The sequence below is a fragment of the Arachis hypogaea genome, chromosome 10, assembly GCF_003086295.3.
Source record: "Arachis hypogaea cultivar Tifrunner chromosome 10, arahy.Tifrunner.gnm2.J5K5, whole genome shotgun sequence".
Classification (NCBI taxonomy): Eukaryota; Viridiplantae; Streptophyta; class Magnoliopsida; order Fabales; family Fabaceae; genus Arachis; species Arachis hypogaea.
Genome location: NC_092045.1, coordinates 13567757 through 13584120, shown reverse-complemented (window position 1 = coordinate 13584120; position 16364 = coordinate 13567757). Strand labels below are relative to the sequence as shown.

Here is a 16364-nt window from a genome sequence, read left to right as displayed (position 1 = left end):
TATAGATACATATAGAACAAAAGCTGTAAAAATTCGCAGGTTATGGGCATATATTTCATTTGATGTTTTTCTTCATATTTTAGTACATGTAATTCATACATTTTGAATACAGCACAGACAGTTGGGTGTATATTTTATTCAATCTCGGGTATATTATTAGACTTGCGTTGGGTGTAACAGTTTATAATTTACGTTTATATATGCCTTGATTTTTTGCTTCATATTTTACCACCTGTAATACAGCTTTTGAATACATCACAGGCAGTTTACCAGCACAGATAGTTTAACTATCGGAAAAAATATACATGGAATAGAAGTTGTTGATAAATGGCAAATATTTACATCATTTGTTCAATTTACAAACTACCCAGCAGTTGGATTACCCAGTTTCTATATCAGCAGAATTAATCTGACAAAACGGACTCAATAATACAGAGGATGGCTTCGACAGCCTTATAGCACTACTCTCTCTAATTGCCCGATCTCTCTGTTTATTCATCTCACTGAATAGTATCCGGGAAGCATACTCCACTCTATAGTGGTCCACCTCCTCCTACAATTAAAAAGTATGTTATGTTTAAACAGAAATATTAATTCAGTAAAGTAATACAGAGTTATATAGTTCTAAAGACAGTTACCTGTGGCCAATTATCCCATTCATACTTCCCCTTTTTAATGTTTTCCGGCTCAATTAACTCAAGCCACTTCATTACGTAGATAGCGCAGTCATAGCTGAAAACGAAGAAAATAAATTACAAATCTCATTTAGGAAAGTTTAATGTTCAGAGTCACAAATTTATACCTTGTTTTTTGGCCTGATATTTTAACATATGATGCTTTAATTTCCTTCTCCTTCTCGCCTTTCTCCAGAGGTTTCCCGCCGGCATATGTTATCAATCTTGAAAATACATATCCCTTAAATACCAAAACAAATCAGTAATACACCCGAATGAATGGACAAGATACACCCAACTGAATATGGAATATACACCCAACACAACCTTCAAAATAGACCTATCTATTAAAGTAAAGAAGACAGAGGCAACTTACAGTGAATTTATTAATGTCCTTTCTCTCATCACTTGGAGCTTTTTTGTGCAGCGGGTCAAGTATTTGACATTTTCGCTTTGTTGTATTTATCAACCATAACCACCAATGTCCCGAGTGGCAAACAGGAGCAAAAATCTGAAGGATTGCCACATTTCAACAGTGTGTTATTTTATTTGGCATATAAGTAAATAAGTGTACTAACAAATTTAGCAAACGAAAACTTACATATGGATGCGAACTTAATTTTTTTCTATCTATGAAGTGAATAAAACTCGGGTAGGCTTCCACCCTGAATTCCTTTTTCGTTTTCGGGGATATGAATTCCCCCCTTGGGTGATCCGAAAGTGCCATGCTCTGCAAGAATTGCGAAACAAGAAATGAAATACTGAAAATACACAACTTACACCCAATCTAACCTAAAAAATACACCCAAATCAATGCATAAAATACACCCAAAGTTCGTAGAAGTAACACTTACCACAATATCGGGGGGGAGACAGTATATTTGTTCCTGAAACCTCTTTTCATTTTTCTGGTTTAGGATGAAGCAGATGGCAGATACAATCTAGAAATATATGTCGAAATCAATTTTAAATTAATAAACATTGCAGTTGACTTTGGTGTAAAAACATTAATGTTAGTCTAAAATTACCTGAGATTCTATATCACTTTTTGCCTGGAGGGATGCAAGGTGTATTCTCATCAAAATGTATTCTCCTTGGCCAATCAGAGTGCATATCTCCTCATACTCGTCAGTATCGCCATTTGCGTCTTCCTTCAGTCTCGTCCCCCAGATGTAGCACTTTTGTTTCATATCATCCGGAATTTGATTTATTCCCCCAGGAGTTTCAAACTTTGCAGAACTTTCTCCCCCAGTCTCCCTCTGAATTTGTGGACTTTCGTCTTTTCCCTTTGCCGCACTGCTTGCTAATTTTTTGACCAAATTGTCTAATTGTTCTAGCATAGTTGCAGTTTCTGGAGATTTTTCCCTTTCTGTCTCCTGTGTTGACGCCCCCTCCTGGCTTGAATCTGTCAATCCAAGGCTGAATGATGTCATCCCTGGATCTGTTTTAGGAACATAAGTTGCTGTCCGTGCCATCATCAACAGGGCAGCAGCATCTTCTGCGGCTGGATGACTGCGTCATTATGTATAAGAATAAGAGTAAGAATAAGAATATACGGATGATAAGCAAAGATTGATTTTAGTCTGATGAACTTACATTTTAGTTGGAGCTGGGGGAAGCTTGGGTGTGGTTTCTTGAAGTTGTTTGGGGGTTTCAGGAGTGCTGCACAGTTACACAAAATTAATCATGGCGTAAAAAAAAATTGATCAGGAACAATATACACCCAAACTGTTAGCAAATATACACCCAAACCCTAAATAAATATACACCTAATACTATTTTCTTACGTTTCTCTAGTCCCTTCAATCTGTAGCATAGGGGTTGGTTCGAAATCTGTGTCAGTGGTTGTTTGTTGGGATGCCGGCACAAAAACCTGGATCGGGACTCTAAACAAGAATAAAAATGAAAGGTTAACAACGTATTTGAAAATAATAAGGTTATAAGGTTGAAAATAATAAGGTTGAAATATTCTTGGAAAACTCACATTGCAAGCGCTTCCGACGGTGTTTGTTCCCTAACAACCATCATATTCGAATCAGTCGGAGTCAACCTAAAATACACCCAAAGAAGGTCAAAAAATACACCCGAACAATTCAAAAAGAAGACGAGCTTTGTTTTTTGAGAACTTACATACTTGCAGTTTTTGCTTTTTTTTGCTGTCTTTTTTTTCTTGAATAAAATAATAAAGGGCTTTTTTTTCTAAAAAAAATATATACAGAATTAGAAGTAGAAGGTATTAGAAGAACAAAAGTAACGGTTATTTGAAAGATAAATTACATGCTCTGTGACGGCTGGTTTACACTACTTTGTTCTGTGCGTCCTTGAGAGGAAAGATCATCACTTCCCAAGTTCACAGCCAGTAGTCTAAACAGATTTCATGTTATTCAAACGAAATATACATCCAACTTAGTAAACAACATACACCCAACTTGATCCACAAAATACACCCAAATTGTTTCACAAAATACATCCAAATCATGATAACAAGATTTTATTAAATAATAAAGCTTCTTACGTTTCAGAGGACACATAGCGACCTTCTGTCGATCGCAGGTCAGCTTGGTTCTCCCTGCGAAACAAGATACAATTATTAGCAAACAAAAGACACCAAAATCTCAAATACACAGCCCAGCAAGACATACCCCTCTGCAGCAGATTTATCAACGTTTTCCCTTAGCCATTCATCGAGTTCGTCACTTGATATTTCATATCTCTCACTACATTCATAAAATAAGACGTTAACAAAAATAATTACGATGATAGACCGTAGTATAGCTTACGAGGTACTATACCCGTCAAAGTATTGATCTTCTTCAGGAGGTGAATCCTCCACAACAACTTTTTTCTTTTTTTGTTGTGTTCTGGGTGGAAAAAAAACAATACCAATCAGAAATAAAAAATTAATTTTATCACAGAATTTTATCCAAAGAATTGCTTACTTTTTTGGAGTTGTTTTTGTTTTTTTCTTTTTCTTCTCCTTCTCCGTAGGTGATGATTCTTCGCTCCTATAAGTTAATAATAGACACTTCAGTTAATACACGAAATCTTTATAATGAAGCCAAAAGAAAGGAGTATTAATTTCAGGAAATTACTCATCACTTGGTTCAGATTCAGATTCTGAATCAGAATCTGACTCCTCTTGCCTCTGCTTTCTTTTTCTTGAGTCCATTCTGGAAGGCAAACAATTGTCATTTAGAACATACTAAAAATACACCCAAACGAATTCACGAGATACACCCAACTAAATATACAATATACACCCAACGCAGCAAATGAAACACACCCTGCTTAATAAGCTACATACACCCAACGTGGACAAACAAAATACACCCAAACCGAAAAAGAAATTACACCCAAGTATGGTACTTACTTTTTCCCCTTTTTGCCGGGGTGTTTTCTTCCCGAATCCTCTGAGTCTTCTTGAGCCTCAGACTCAGAGGTAGAAGTGTCACTGTCAGTAGTTTCTATCTGCGAAGACGATGTTAGGCTCGCCTTCCTTTTTTTTGTTTTTTTATTTCTTGTTTCTTTTCTTTTTTTTCTTTTTTTTTCATTTTTTCTCTTGTCTCTGCCATCTTCACAATCCCCTGAAACATGAGATATTTTAGTTAGCAGCATTCGGGTAAATAAAATACACCCAACTTATTATGTTTACTTACCAAAATTTCCTCTCTTTCTGCAGTCATTCTTTCCACCAACTGCTCCTTAGTCCAGTTGGCAATCTAGGGCTTTGGTGGTCTTTCAGTCCTGTTCTTGCCTTTGTTTTTTGAAAGATGAAAGTAGATTATCATCAGGGCGAAGAGGCAGCCATTAATTGCCTTCTTCTTCTTCTCCTTGTAGTCTGTGATACCCTTGATCATGAAGGTCAAAACATGCCCCCCCAGTTTCTCTCCGATATGCCGTCCATCTTAAAAATTGGGGACAGGTGCACGGGCGATATTTTGTTTATCGTCGTTGGCAAAAGGAACGCCATCTGTATGTAGAGGATGAATATCCTCTTGAACATCAGGCGTTCCTCTTCGTTGCCAACGCCGATTTCCATCATTTCATCGGTAAGACTTTTGAGGGTCTTACCCTGGAATCTTCTATAAATTATTTTGTCATCATCAGAAAGTTTCTTATACTCAACTTTCTCAGGAAATAGATTTCCTACAAAAAGGAAGACAACAAAGCATCCAAGTCGGTTCAAATACACCCAAGCATCAACTTAATATACACCCAAGCAACAACTTAATATACACCTATAATTTTGGGCTAATTACCTGTTGCATTGATGCCAAGCGCATCACCTATTTTTTTTGGGTTATTTGAAAAGAACCATATCTTGTCTTCAGTCTGTTCTTCCCAAGTTTGAAGTTGTTTGCCAGCTCCCTTAAGAGTTGGTGATCCACCCTTAGTGGTGGGATGTGCATCAACCCACCGAATCCAAGATCCCTCACAATGGCCTTCTTCTCCTCAGTCATGTTTCTGAACTTATCATTCAGGAGATGTATGGCACATTTAAGGTCTTTTGTTTGGTTTCTTGCTGCCATTTTCTCTGAAACTAAAAATACACCCAAAGATATCAGTAATATACACCCATATATATATGACTCAGATACACCCATTAATAACAATAAGATACACCCATTGATAACAGTAAGATACACCCATATATATGAGTTAGATACACCCAAAGATATCAACAAAATACACCGATTGATTACAGTGAGATACACCCATAGATATTATTCAGATACATCCATATAGATATCAGTCAGATATCACTCAACCATGCTTCAATAGCAAGCCACATTACAAGGTTAAGCAGTTTACACCCCCGAATCTACGGAATAAACCCCCAAAAATCAACAAAAATAGCAGGAGAACTTAGAACAACAACGTAGAACGACGTAGAACTTAGAACAGTGTAACAAAGAAGCAAGAATAATAGTAATCCCTAGAAGAACGACGTAGAAGAAAAGTAAAATATACAAGAATCTTAATGGACTTACGTTGAGTATTGTTGCTTTGTTTTTTCTTTAGATTCTTCACGGAGAGTTTGATGGTGTTTTGATGGAGTTTTCGAACAACGATTTCTATATTTTGAACTTTGATTTTCGCTCGAAAATGGGAGGGTTTCCTTGTTTTCAAAGCGCCTTGAGAAATGGAAGAAGTGGAAGAAGTGGAAGAGTCTGCCATACGTAACCGTTCGAGTGTTGAGCGCGTGATTTTGACGCGCCATGTTATCTATCTTCATGCGCATGAGTTCTCTTTGAGCTGGGCCAACTTGTATGCTTGTAGACTTGTATGTGTAGCAGGCCCGAAGTTATAATTGACAGAGAAATAGTCCTCTAGCAACTTTAATAAATTCAAATATAAAATAAGTAAGGTTACAAATATCTTTAATAAATTACAGTATCTAAAATAAATAATTATATATTTTTAATAAACAAAAATAAAATAAATATGGATAGATATTATCTATAACATATAGAACAGATGATGTATAAAAATTTAATAAAGAATAAATATTTATTGCATATTATTATTATTTAATAAAAATATTTATATAATTAAATATTTATTTTTAAAAAATATTTTTAAAAAACAAAATAAATTTTACAGTCCAATAACTAAACAATACATCTACAATTTATATAAGATCATGTAAACATTATTATAAAATAATTTTAGTTAGAAGATAATAATTTATATGAATAAGTGAATCAATAAAAAATTTCTCATACAAAAATCAAATTAAAAATCAACACTTGGGTGATTCTACCTCTAAAAATAGTTCTTTCTTTTTTGTATGTCCTAACAGCATAACAAGTCTAACTGTAGCCTACACGTTAGGTTAGCAACATCACTGCTAGCTGAACTCTGAGTTAGATGTATCTAAGTTAACATCATAACTGCCATTAACTACGATTTTTTAATATAAGTCTCCCAAACCAATTCAAAACATATAGTTTCAAATAAACAAATCTTTAATCTTTTAAATATATATGATATCAAATAATACTTTTTCATTAGAAATCTTTTCAAATCATATTTTTTTAATAAAAAATTTTTTAAACATATTTTATAATTTCAAAGTAAGTACCACTATCAATAAATACTTCGATGCTTCATATGTAAAGAGAAAGGCATGAATGAACCAGCTGCAATGAAATGCTTGCTTGCAGATTGCCATGAGAATTACAATTAAAGACCCTTCAATTATTAAGTAATACGAGTTTCACCTTTGCAATAAATTTTAAATACTAAACTCTAAATTTTAAACAAAATCACCGAAGAAGAGAAGATGAAGATAGTAATGTAATTCTAGGGTTTATGATTTAATATTGAAAGAGAGATTAACTTAAATTCAATTAACTAATTTAAAATATTATTTTATTCTTACTCACATAGTAGTGTTCACTTCACTTTACTGTTAAAATGACATATTAGCACTTAGTGTATTAATAAAAGTTTGAGTTAGGGACGAATAAAAATTTGCAATATCTAATTTGAGAGACTTATATGATCTTTTATGAAATGTGAGACTATTTTAATTTGCATTTGAAATTTAAGAACTATTTTAAACATTATCTCAAACTAAATTATACAAAAATATTATATAAATACAGTGTATTTAGTATTGTTATATTAGCAAAAATGTTTATTTATTTATATTAACTTCTAAGTTTTTCAAACACTACAAGAAAATAGGCTTTTTGCTACGCTTTTAAAGCGTGGCGAAAAGTCCTTAAAGGATATAATTAACGAGGAGAATAGTTTAAATGATGAAGAGATGTGTCCAAATCGTATTTTTATTATTATTGAAATAACATTTTCCTTCTTAATCACTACATACAATACTGATGCAATTAAAACAAAAACAGAGGCAGGAAGGCATTGTTGAGATTTGTATATTTGTCTTATTATTTAAGCAAGTTATTTAGATAAATATGTTTAAAATATTTTTTTTAAGATATTTTTTAGTAATTATTCAATACATATAATCAATTAAATTATGTTATTTTTATTAAAATTAAATTAAATAAATTAATTTAACCGAAAAATAATAAACTAAATTTTAACCAGTTTAAATTAATACTTTTTATAAAAAATTAAAATAATTTTATTATAAAAAATAACTAAAATATTCTTTTTGTTTATATATATATATATATATATATATATATATATATATATTAAATTTTGAAAATCCTAAATCCTAATATCATCACGGCAAAAAGAGAAAAAAAGACTTAGGATTTAAGTTGTCAAAATAATAATAATAATAATAATAATAATAATAATAATAATAATAATAATAATAATAATAATAATATTTTAGTTATTTTTAAAATAGATAGATTATAGTTATTTTTTATAAAAAATATTAATTTAGACTGTTTTAAAATATAATTTATTAATTTTTGATTAAATTAATTTGTCTGATTTAATTTTGATAAAAATAATATAAGTTTAATTAATTATATGTATTAAATTTTAATTATTTAAAAATATTTAAAAAACACCTTAAACATTTTTACTTGAGTGACTTAAAAAAATGTTATTACTATAGATAACCCACATAAAGTAATTAACTAATTTAATTAGAATCATATTCATATGTGAGCAAATTGTGTATGATAATGTGATCCGAGCAGACTAATAATTAATTAATAAAGCATGGAAACTACTGCAACATTCTTAGAAACATGTAAAATTAATTATTAAATTTGGTTGCTCTTAAACCAAGTAGTAGTTAGTCCCAAAATGATATAGTTACTTCTTATAGGCATGCCGTGATGTAAAAGATCATAGTTGAATACTCGGCAACTATCGTCTTGCATGTAACTTTTATACTTGAAAATTATTAGAATTTATTATTTAATTATCAATGATTAAAAATAAAGTAAAATATATTATTAAATTATTAAATAAAAAAATTGAATTAATATAGTTAAATTACAAAAAATAATAAATTTTCATCACTTCTAACATTCTTCATTTTTACGTGAAGGTATTATTATCTAAGTAGCCACCACAAACATAAAAAGAAAAACCCACTCGACACGTACATGCTTGAATCAGCACACCACGCGCATGTAATCTCCTTTTCCACTTCAAGCATTATAAACACTTTTGGTTGACATAATACTTCAAGGAGCTATGAAATAAATTCAAAAACTGACTGTAACTTGGTTTAAATCTGGGATGTGAGGCTAAAGAGACTTAGCTCAGGTAACTTTATCACTAGGCAAGGCTACATCTTATGAACTTATATGTTAATTATTGTATATATTATATATCCTTTTTAATTAAATTATTTTATATTCGTTAAATTTAATTTAATTTTTATTTTTTTATTCATTTTTTTACAAGGTTAGAATTTTTTAATTATACATCATTATTAAAATAAATATTAAATTTTATTAAATATTTACAAATTTAAAAAGGTCAAATATCTTTTATTAATTATAACCTTTTTTTCTATGATTATATAATTTTTTTGAATAAATACTTGAAGCATGTAATAGATATAAATTAATTAATAAATTATTGAAATCTAATAATAATTAATTTAATATAAAAAATTAAAAAATAATAAAATATAATTTTATATAATTACTTAATTATAATTGGGTCACCAATTCAATTAGTCAACCATTAAATTAGTAACTCAATAATTTAATATTTTAATTAGGTCAAGTATTAGGTCGATTCTAATAATTATGCTTGATAGACTAATCAAAGAATGCTCTCCTATTTTGGAGGTTAAATTTTTTTTTTCAAATGCTCTCCTATTCTTACTGTATAATTTTCTTTTACCTATTGTATCACATTGTTACTAAAGTATTTTATATGAAAAAGTAAACACATCCACATTGTTATTTTATATTTTATATTTTATATGAATAAGTAAACATCTATGCTAAAATAAATAAACATGTATAATATATGAAAATAAATAGAACTTATGTGATATTAAGAAAAACAAAAAGTATATAAACATTTAATAGATAGAGAAAAAAAAACAAAGATATTAAAAATAACATAACTAAAATATTTTTGAAGTAAACATGTTTTTATGTTACATGATTAACAAAATTTTAAACTCTAAATACTAAATTCTAATTCTTAACAATAAAAAATAAAGGAAAAGTATAGATAAACAATGAAAATACTAAACAATGTGAACAATGGATATATCGAATGTTTATTTTAGTAGGTGTGCAGATAGTTATTCTAATATTAAGATTTAGATAGATAATTTAGAAGTGTAGTGTGTTTTTATTTGATTGATTGTTGTTCATGTTATTCAAGAAAGTCGTTGGTTACCTAGCATAACCCAAAAATAAAATATGGCTAAATGTGTTAAAAAAAATTTGGGTTATACTAGGTAACCAATGACTTTTTTGAATAACATGAACAACCACCAATAAAATAAAAATACACTACATTTTTAAATTATTCACATTGTTTAATATTTTCATTGTCTACCTGTACTTTTCTAAAACATTCTAAGCCTAACATTTCTCTTAGAAAATTGTTTACTTTAATCATCTACTAACTTTGAAGTATTTCAAAGCACATATAATTAATGATCAACACATGCATACAAATCATATCCATAATAAAATAATATTTTATTTAAAAATACTAATATTACATGTAACAGGACTATTTTTTGGATGCTATAACTATAAATAACTTGTAATTAATAATATATAGAAACTACAGTATTCTTAAGCATATAAAAGTAATTATATAATGTTGTTGCTCTTAAACGAAGTAGTAGTATAGTTCCAAGGTGATGAAATAGTTGCTTCTTCGTCAAGAAGATGGTTGTCATGTGGAGAAATATGATGAAGTTTTGTTTACGGTGTGTTATTATTCGGATGAGTGGAATCTATCACGCTATTTGCTTTAACCATCTCCAATGCCGCAAGCAACTCACAACCTTCAATGTCATTCAGCCACAACCCTAAATTGTCTTCACCAAAAGCTTCACCTGCAATCTCTTCCATCCCATTCATAATATCAATATCACCAAAATCAGTGTCACCAAATTTATTATTATCGTTATTGTTGTCATTGGCCTTAGCTACCTCCATATTCATCCAATTTCCGACACTTGTCATCCTCTTCTCGCTCGACAGATAATCATGAAAAGCCTTTGAATTCTCATTGCTGATGTTACTTTCCTGATGATTGAGAGTAGCACCGCGAAAACCGCACATTGACTCGTGGTCCATCCTTGAATTCTTGTTACCATTATTGTTGTTGTTACCATTATTATTACTATCAAAATCATACTTTCTTTTTTCACTGCCTCCGTTGCTGCTACTGCCACCGCCACCACCAAACAGAACATGATGAAGAGAATTATTAATAGAGCTTATTGGGGATGACTCAAAGACTTCGATTTCTCCTTCATTGTCTTCCTTATTGTTCTCCTCGTCGTTGGACGAAGGGAAAATCTTAAGACACTTGTTTGTAAGTCTCACCAAAGCTTCTTCTTTGTTCACAACTTTGGACCAAGTAGCACTGTCTTTGGCAGTCATCCTATCTTGCAAGGTCCTTGATTGAGTCACAAGCCTTTTCAATTTCTCTAAGTCAGGAGACATGTGCTTTATAACTGAAGCCAAAACCGAAACCTTCCATGCCTTCTTCAAATCATGGGGTTTCTTGTACGGTGGTGGTCCGTGTTTTTGAGCCAAAAAGCCCTGTTCACCCCACCATGCCTCTGACCCATTAGGCCACCACGGCGGGGCCACGCCTTTATCCAAAGGGTACCTCCTTTGTGGCGGCACACAGTGTTGCATCAGTGATGAAAGAAGAGATCCTAGTGTTGTGTCTTGAAGATTTTGGAGAAGGTGTATGCTTGACGACTTATCTAACTCTCCTTTTTCAAGTAACGGTAAATACTTTGCAATTGCTGTAGGAGCAGTTTGATCAAATCTAATATCTTCTTTCCACCATTCTCGCAAACTATCCGAGCTGCCAGTAACTGGTTTACCTATAAATTATAATTAAAATATTTTAATATCAAAGTTAAAACCAAGATGTGACAGAAATAAAATGTTTTTTTAATAAAAACATACAAAAAATATTAAAATTATTTTTGAATTAATTGTTAAATAAAAACTCAAATATAATTACTTTCCTAATTAAGAATTTTTAAATAATTTAATATATTTAATTAAATTATTATTTTATTATTATTAATTTTACGTGAAAATAATTTCACATAATTATTATTCTTCCTCTCAAATTAAACTTTTTAATTATGCATAATTAAGTTTTAATTAAAATATTAAATGAAAAAGAAACGCTTGTTTCGAAAGAAAGGGTGTAATTCTATACCTTTTTCGGGGATGATGCCATAGACAAATCCACGAGCTTTGCAAACCTCCATGATCTTGACCATGTATTTGAGGATAGAGTCTTGTACTCTAGACATCTTTTTCTTCCTGGACGCTTCTTGTTTGGCTTCTTTGTTTTCAGATTCGTCCATGTTAAGTTTCTCCTTCATCTTCTGGAGAAGGATACGGTCTTTCCATATGCGCTTCTTTAGATCTTCATAATTTATAGTTTCATCTTCTGCTGTCGCAGTAGCATCAATTTCCTCGTTTTCTGTATCAGACAATTGAACATAAGCCGGATCTATTTCTTCTTGGATTAGCACCATGATGATTTTTTTTTATAAAAGAAGTCAAGTGAAGTGTAAAAAATATATATATAGAAGAGTAGATAAGAGTAATTGATATTATGTTGTTACAACTCGTGAAAGCTATATGCATGTATATATAGATATCTACGAAGGTTGTAGAATGGCGGTGTTAGAAGGATCTAACATCAGCAAAATAATCTTAGCCTAGTGAAATTGTATTTAAGTAAATAAGTCACAAGAGTGATGGAGATAAAGTAGGCATTACTAAGGTGAAAATTGTACAGTATTTATATTTTTTGGAAAGACTGGTAAATGTACAATTAACCTGAGAATTAAAAGTTGTTTGAGTGAGATAATGAAAAAGATAAGGCGGTTCTGTTTGCATGCACAATTTGTAAGGGATATTAGAATCATAATTCTTGCCGTCACTAATATTTGAAAAAAAAAATTACATCATTTGTAGGCTATTGCCGTCTTTTTTTTTTCCACTATCATAGTCATCCATTATCATTGTTACTACCTTCTCTTTTTTTTGTTTGATTTTTACCACCATCATTATCATCATTATCTTCTTTTTAGTTAAATATTACAAAATTAATTTAACAATAATAAAATACATTATTTAATCATAAATGACACAAAAAATAATCTTTAAAAGACCACAAATTTATAATTTTAACTTACTTAACCAGTAAAATATATTTAAATATATTTTAAATTTAAAAATATATCAAATTATTACCAATGACATGAGAATGAATAAATCTCATATATATTAGTTCAATACCATACAATTAATTCAATAATAATAAAAACACATTATTTAATTGAAAACAACACTTATACTTTTCTTTTCAATAAAAGACACAATACATCTTTAAATAAAGAACCATAAATTCAAAAATTTAACTCATTTAACCAACAAAATACATTTAAATGTATTTCAAAACTAAAAAAGACATCAATACCACTTTATTTAATTGAAAATGATATCACGGTTAAAGAATTTTTGTGTCAAAATTAAAAAATTTCTATGTCAATTAAGAAAATCTGTGTTACAATAAAAAAAATCTTAATAATATTTTTCTCATAAATTCTACACAATTCAAAACTCTCCCTCCTCTTCCTCTTCTTCTTCTTCATCATCATCATCTTCTTCTTCTTCTCCTTCTTCTTTTCCTTTTTCATTTTCTCCTTGTTGTTTCGCATTCTCATTATTTATCTTTTTCTATTCTCTTAATAAGAATATGTGTCACGGTTAAAAAGTTTCGATACTATTTTTCTATTAAATTATGCACAAATTAAAATTCTTCCTCTTCTGCTCCTTATTGTTTCACCTTTTTCTAATTATTCTTGTTTCACCTGATTAACATGAATAAAGATAAGAATAAAGAAAAAAAGAACAATTAAACATAACAAAAATGTTGCAATAACTGCTACTTAGATTTTTTTTAATTTTATTAGTTTAATATTGATGGTAAATTAATTATAGTAAAAATATATATTTTATAGTTAATCTTATGTATTTCTTATGTACTCCTACTATAATTAATTACTATAATCTTAAATTAATAAAATAAAAAAATTTAGGTAACAATAACCACGAGAAAAAAAGGGAGAGAAATAAAAAAAATACAACAACAACATAATAAAGAATGACAATGAAAAAAAAACATACAAAAGATAAACAAGTACGTAATTCACGTTTTGTAAGTAATTTTTATTGAGTTTGAATTTAATTGACAAAAACATTTAACTCTTGAAAATAAGACCAACTTAGTATTTATAAATATTGTGTAAACCTTGTGTTATGCTCTAAGGTAATTCAAAAATTTTACATATATAGTAAAAATCAGTTATATACGTATATTTGTATATATTTATGTATATTATTTTATATATTTTTAAATTAAATAATTAATCACAAAAATAATTAAATTTATCATAATAAAATAATCAAATAATAAAATTATTTTATAATAGCATAATAAAAAAGTTATGAATCACTAAATATGTATTTTGTATACGATGACTAATTTTTTTTATACATATAACATCATTAAATTTTGTAAATGAAACTAAATTGACTCAATTATTTAATCCATGTAATTAAATTATGACTATCCAAAAATTATTATGAAATCCATGTTAAAATTAATAAAATTAGAAATTAACTGATATATATTGAAGAGCACAAATTAAGATTATCAATTTAATTTTTTTATAAAAAATTATAAAATTTAATTTTTAATATATTTATTATGTAATTTTTTAAAGTAAAATCTTTAGATTTTTTAATAAGAATGAATAACCAAACATATACCTTCAAAATACATGTTAAATAAATCTGTTAATAACTATTTTTAAATAAAATAACACATAATTAATATTTATTCAGTCATGACTATTAAAATAAAGTATTAATAATAATAATAATAATAATAATAATAATAATAATAATAATTACAAAAAAAAATTTTACTTATTAAAATCTTTCACAAAAACAGAAACAAGTAAATATTATTAAATTTTGTCTTTCTAATGCATATTTAAACATCAATCAAATAGCATTTTTTTTGTAACTTTGTTGAATAAAAAATAATTAAGTTCATGTGACAAATGAAAATGATGAGAGCCAATTTGTTATTCGTGACTCATACGCGCATTGTTATATTAATAAATTTTGCATGATGTAACGAAGAACGTGATCAGATTAATTTTGATGAGTCGTACGAATGGATAGATACACCCAGACTCGTACCATATATAATATAGTTCAATAAATATAATATTAATATATACGTGACTAATAATTTCACGAAAGGACAAGGTTGAATTGCAGTGTGTATAGAAGAGAAAATTATGCCCATTCTTTAGAGAGATAAGTTACTTTCATGGTACGTCAATATAAAAGAGAAATTGAATGATGAAATCAGGCCCATACTAATTAAAATAAATAGTTATTTGTTGTTATAAAAAATTTGAACACCTATAAAATTAATCATAAAAAATTAATATTATATTCATCAAAATAATTTTATTTTAACAAAACATATTTCATGGTTAAAATTATATTTATTCCAAAGAAAAATACATAAAAATTCTAAATTGCTTGTATGTCGTTTTTTAACATTTTTTTATCAATCAACTCAATTTCAATTTTGGTGTGTCACCCAATTGCATTAACCATAAAAACTAGGATTAACTAATATTTGTCTTTAGAGTGAATGATAAAGGTATAAATTAAAAATATTTTTATAAAAAATATAAAATTTAAATTCTCAATATATTTATTATGTATTTATTAAGTAAATTATTTAAAAAAATTTATTACTAATAATCTTAATTTATATTCTTAGGACACATATTAATTAAATCTTACAAAATAAACATTTACTTAAAAATACAAATAAATACATCAGAATCAAAACAATAAATATTGAAGAATCAAAGCAGAATAAAAAAATTTTAAAAAAATAATTTAAACCATCGTCAATAAACAATTGAGTACAAAATATAATTACTTAATTCTTCTCAAAAAAAAAAAAAAGAAAGGAGATAAAAATAAAATAAAATCCTCACCGAGTAAAAGCTAAATAGCAACTCAATTATATTTTTAAAAATATAACGAGAACAACAAAAGCATAAATATAAACTTGTTAGTTTTAACTTTAAAAAGTCTAAATACGAGCTCTTATATTATATTGGAGTACTATATCTTAGATTAATTTTTTTAACAATAAAATCTTGATAATAATGTTTTAGATATCAATAAATTAAATGATGATTTTTAAATTTTAACAATTAGTTAATCATTTCATTTTAAATTTATATATCTTTTAAAAGATAGATTTTTTAGACTTTAATCTAAAACAAAAAATTTAAATTTTTGTTTTTATTAGCTTTGATATTTTAAATATTTTATTTAATTACAAAAAAATATTTTTTATTAATATTTATATTTTGAGGTAAAAAATACCAATAACTTATTGAAAAAATAAAATGTTGATGCTGTGAAAATTTTTGTTGCTGATAATCTT

General features: G+C 28.2%; 2 protein-coding genes and 1 long non-coding RNA gene across 3 annotated transcripts; all 3 read right to left on the bottom strand.

Moving 5' to 3' along the window:
- Positions 1-317: 317 nt before the first annotated feature.
- LOC140175467 (uncharacterized) lies at positions 318-711 on the bottom strand. Its single transcript, XR_011866277.1, has 2 exons — positions 639-711; positions 318-553 (listed from the first exon to the last, which is right to left on the bottom strand). It is a non-coding gene; the product is annotated as an uncharacterized lncRNA (long non-coding RNA).
- A 1555-nt stretch (positions 712-2266) lies between these two features.
- On the bottom strand, positions 2267-5134 carry LOC112718178 (uncharacterized). Its single transcript, XM_072204107.1, has 6 exons — positions 5092-5134; positions 3317-3449; positions 3190-3243; positions 2659-2724; positions 2462-2560; positions 2267-2336 (listed from the first exon to the last, which is right to left on the bottom strand). Exons 1-6 carry the CDS (start codon positions 5132-5134, stop codon positions 2267-2269), a joined length of 465 nt encoding a protein of 154 aa, XP_072060208.1.
- Positions 5135-10367: 5233 nt separating this feature from the next.
- On the bottom strand, positions 10368-12342 carry LOC112718176 (putative ETHYLENE INSENSITIVE 3-like 4 protein). The gene is made up of 2 exons (XM_025770058.3): positions 12018-12342; positions 10368-11670 (listed from the first exon to the last, which is right to left on the bottom strand). Exons 1-2 carry the CDS (start codon positions 12340-12342, stop codon positions 10529-10531), a joined length of 1467 nt encoding a protein of 488 aa, XP_025625843.1. The 3' UTR covers positions 10368-10528.
- Positions 12343-16364: the final 4022 nt, after the last annotated feature.